At 55.3% G+C, this 4596-nt stretch overlaps 1 protein-coding gene across 2 annotated transcripts in view; it reads left to right on the top strand.

The window, feature by feature from the left end:
* Positions 1-4596, top strand: part of Cercam (cerebral endothelial cell adhesion molecule) — an 18688-nt gene that overhangs the window by 11111 nt on the left and 2981 nt on the right. The window contains exons 10-13 of one of the 2 annotated variants that reach the window (XM_004640480.2): positions 929-1056; positions 1133-1336; positions 2555-2807; positions 2978-3004. In XM_004640480.2, coding sequence (XP_004640537.1) covers positions 929-1056; positions 1133-1336; positions 2555-2807 — 585 coding nt within the window. In that variant the 3' untranslated portion in view covers positions 2978-3004. Of the gene's footprint in view, positions 1-928; positions 1057-1132; positions 1337-2554; positions 3419-4596 lie in introns of those variants that run through there. The other variant, XM_023700316.1, reaches the window with a different exon arrangement.

Genomic DNA, 4596 nt, shown 5'->3' with positions numbered 1-4596 from the left:
TCAGTAGAATAAGTGCTTCCCTGTCAAGTGCAAGGGCCTGAGTTCAATCCTGGGTTCTGCCAAAAAAAAAAAAAAAGGTTCATGTGTTAGCACATGCCTGTAATTCCAGTACTCAGGAGGCTGAGACAGGACAGTGATTGGGAATTCAAGACCAGCCTGAGCTACACACTGAGTTCAAAGCTGGCCTGAACTGCATAGCAAGACTCTGTCTCAAAAAAAACACACACACAAGGGCTGGCCACATAGCTCAGCAGATTAAAGCACCTGCAGATGCAGGGCCCAGGGCATGCCATGCCTGTCCTGCCCCTGGGACACGGAGACAGCAATTGAGATCGGGCATGGTGGCGCACACCTGTAATCCCAGTGCTTGGGAGGCTGAAAACAGGAGGATCACTACAAGTCCGATCTGCATAGTGATACCGTGTAGACCCTGTACCAAATACATAAACGATTTATTTTATTTTATTTTTTTGCGGAACTGGGGATTGAACTCAGACCCTTGCACTTTCCAGGGAAGCACTTATTCATAAAAGATTTCAAATGAAAAACAAAACAAAAACACAAACACACAAAGTTCAAGTCTTAGCTCCACCACTTCCTGCCATGTGCCACCAATGAGCCACGGTCCCAGTTCCTGCTCCTGGCATCTCTGGAGATGAGCCCGGCCCCTGGCTTCCAGTTGCTCATGGTGAATGGAGTAGGGTGGTGGCAGCCACGGCTCTCTCTGGAGAGCAGCGCTGTGCCTGGCAGGCCTTGGTGCTGAGCAGGGGCTGAGGCTTTAGTCACTGGGTGGGAGGCTGAGGAGCAGCTGAGAGGTGCGGCCAGGGCTGATCCCACAGAGCTGTCATCACCAAGATGAGCAGTAGGCAGGTGGGAAGGGGACAGCACAGACCGGCCGAGCTACCTCTTGCTGCGCTGTGGACCACAGGTGGTTGCCAGGGGCCTGGCCCAGGTGCTGGTGTTTGAAGACGACGTGCACTTTGAGAGGAACTTCCGGGGTCGGCTGGAGCGGCTGATGCAGGAGGTGGCCGAGCAGCAGCTACAGTGGGACCTGATGTAGGCCGTCCGCAGCCCAGGGCAAGGGAGGGCTGGGGTTTGGAGGACCTGTAGTGACCCTCCACGTCACTTGCAGCTACCTCGGCCGGAAGCAGGTGAGCCCGGAGGAGGAGGTGGCCGTGGAGGGGTTGCCGGGCCTGGTGGTGGCCGGGTACTCCTACTGGACACTGGCCTACACCCTGAGCCTGGCGGGTGCCCAGAAGCTGCTGGCCTCACAGCCGCTGCACCGCATGGTGCCCGTGGATGAGTTCCTGCCCATCATGTTCGACCAGCACCCCAAGTGAGCTTGGGGACAGGGTGGGGCGGGTCCCCCAAGTTAGAGGGGAGGCTGTGCTGCCTGTGTGGTTTTTATTTTATTTTTTTGGACCAGGGATTGAACTCAAGGCTTTGTGCTTGCCAGGAAGGCTTTTTTTTGTTGTTGTTGTTGTTGTTGTTTTTTTGTTTTTTTTGTTAACTTTCTGCAAAGCTTTATTCCAGAGGTACTCAATCCTTCTTGACAGCTGCCTTCCTCGTGGTGGTCGGCACGTTGCTCAGCTCTTGTCGAGGATGTGCGTCCCCACCTTTTTGTTGAGGAACTTGAGGGCACACTTGTCCTTGGAGACCTTGAGCAGCTCCTTGGCGCTGCACACCTCCCGGATCATGTCCTGCACGAACTTGGTGTGTTTGGTGAGATGTCCATGATGACGGCTGTGCCTCGGTTTGCTCACATTCTCTGTCACCTTGTGGCCCTGGTTGAGGCCCATGGCCACGGGATAGCGGAGGGCCATGGCTACGCTTCTTTGATGGTTGCTGTGGCGGAAGGCCAGGAAGGCATTTATGCCACTGAGCTATATCCCTGGCCCATGGCTTTTGTTTTTTATATATTTTTTTCTTTTGGGAGTCTTGTTTTGAGACAGGGTCTTAATGTGCAGCCCAGGCTGGCCTCAAACTCATGGTGATCTTCCCGCTCAGCCTCCCAAGTGCTGAGATTACAAGAGTGAGCCACCACATCTGGCTGCATGGTTTTTATTTTATTTTATTTTATTTTTTATTTATTTTATTTTTTTAAAAATTATTTATTTATGTGTGTGTGTGTGTGTGTGTGTGTGTGGCCAGCTCAGCCCACCAGGGGGCAGGGCTGGCTGGCATGTGGTGCTGGGGATTGAACCGCAGTCCCTGTGATTTGCTAAGTTTGTTCTAAGTAGGTGCTTTAGACCACTGAGCCATCTCACCAGCCCCGGTTTTTATTTTATTTAATTTTTTAGTACCAGGGATTGAACTCAAAACATTGCACTTGCCAGGCAGGTGCTTAAGCTGCTGAGCTATCTCCCCGGCCTACATGCTCTTTTATCCAATAACTTCTTGTTCTGAGCCTCAGTTTCCTTATGTGGAAAATGGGGATCACAGAAGTCCCACTTGTCAGGGCAGCCGTGAGGAGTCCTGGGGTCCCTTGGGAAGACCAGCTGGTGTGGGGTCTGGGCAGAGGAGTGACCTGCACTGTTTCTCCGCACCCCCACAGTGAGCAGTACAAGGCGCACTTCTGGCCACGGGACTTGAGGGCCTTCTCCGCCCAGCCTCTGCTTGCTGCCCCCACCCACTATGCAGGGGACACCGAGTGGCTCAGTGACACAGAAACATCTTCTCCATGGGATGACGACAGTGGACGCCTCATCAGCTGGACCGGCTCTCAGAAGACCCTGCGTGACCCCCGCCTGGACCTGGCGGGAAGCAGCGGGCACAGCATCCATCCGCACCCACGGGATGAGCTCTAGGTGCAGCTGGCGGGACGGACACAGCCCGTGGGCCTCCTTTTTGCACTGGGCTGGGCCCGCGAGGCTCTGTCTGTGCAGCCGCTTTGTCTCTGAATCTGGCTGTCTATAGCTTCCTGTCCCTGGCTGCTGCACTGTCTGATTTTCACCCCTCTTCCTCTCATCTCATCCAGCTGTCTGCTTCAGAAAATCCCCTCACTGAGCACCAGGGCATCCCGCCCCTCCGGGTCCTTGTCACACCAGACCAAATGATGGGTCCGCAGCAGTGTCCAGGAGCAAAGGAGGCGACTGACTGCTGGCAGGAGCCAGGAAGCCAGCAGGAGACTGGCTGTCACCTTAGGCCTGGCCCATCTTAGGTCAGGAGAAACCACTCAAAGATGGATTGGATGCCCCAGGATGGAGGGCAGGAGGTGGCCCTCGGCTTTCACACAAGCTGGGCAGACCTCAGGCCCCATCCCCCCACGAGGATACCACCTCTCCCTCCACCTCAGCCCTCCCTAACTCCAAGGCTGGGTCTTGCCAGGACTTCTTCCCTACCAGTGGGAAGTGCGGGGGTGGGGGACCTAGCAGGCTGAGGGGGGCACACAGTAGGCCCTCAATAAAAGCCAGCTGCATTTGCACTTTATACCTTGTAACCTCTGGCTCAGCCTCTTTGCATCTTCCCTGGCCTGAGATCGCCTTGCCCAGCTAGGGACAGCACTTGGACTGGGGGAGGCCAGACCGCCCAGCCCCACCTCGGTGCTGAGCCGTTTTGGGATATTGGGTGGGGCCATTGATTGCCCTGGGGCTGCCCTTTCTCTTTGGTAGATTGACAGTGGGAAGAGAAGCCAGGCAGGGGCTACCTAGTGAGTTCCAGGCCTGCCTGAACTGCTTAGCCAGACCCTGTCCAGAAAAAAATGGGAAGTAGGGCTGCATTTAGCAGCTGGAACCCAAATTTATAAGAGCAGGCCTTGGGGGAGACACGGGATTCCCTGGTGGCCTTGACCAGTGGTGCCGCCAGAGGGCGCCAAGCGACAGAGCCTGGACCTGGTGAGCCAGGGTGTCCCGTTGGTGCTGCCGCTGGCCCGAAAGGAGCATGGGGGTGTGGGGGCCTTCTGCTCGGCCTGCCCGGCAGACACAGTGGACCCCTGGGCCCAGCAGCCTTCTCTCCACCAGAGTCTGGGCCCAGCGCCTGACTCCACCGGCTGCGCTCGGGCAGCTGGGATTCAGCCTTGCCTTCCCCAGCAGGGTTGCGGCAGGTCCTTTGTCTGGGCTCTGTCTCCCTGAGTCCTGAGAGTCCAGCAGACTCCACCTGGGGGTGGGGCTGGAACCCAGCGTCGCCGGGAGGACCCCGGGCAAGAACCTGCGCTTCGAGCGCTGGTCCAAGAATCAGAGCCATCAACCCTGTGTGGTGGTGCACGTCTGTGATTCCAGCCCTCTGAGGCGGAGGCTGGAGGATCTTGAGTTTGAGGCCATAGTGAGTTTGGGGTACACAGTTTGGGGGCAGCCTGAACTACAAAGCAAGCTCCTGTCTCAAAAAATAAACAAATAAATTTATATGCAGTAAAATTTACCTTCTCCCTGATATATGAGCACAGTCTTGTCACCACTGCTCCAGTAAAGACTTGGAGCTGATATCTGGAAGTGACAACTTCCTCTCCCCCAGAAAGGGCCATCAGCTGTCACTTTGCAGTCAGCTTCTTCTCCCAGTCCCTAGGAACCACAGATCTGATTTTTTTTTTTTTTTAATTTGGTTTGTTGTCTTATTTATTTATTTTGGCAGAACCTGGGATGGAACTCAGGCCCTTGTGCT

Source organism: Octodon degus, unplaced genomic scaffold (genome assembly GCF_000260255.1).
Source record: "Octodon degus isolate 3935 unplaced genomic scaffold, OctDeg1.0 scaffold00123, whole genome shotgun sequence".
NCBI lineage: Eukaryota > Metazoa > Chordata > Mammalia > Rodentia > Octodontidae > Octodon > Octodon degus.
Note: the sequence above shows the minus strand (reverse complement) of the source record. Positions and strands in the feature narration are given on the sequence as shown.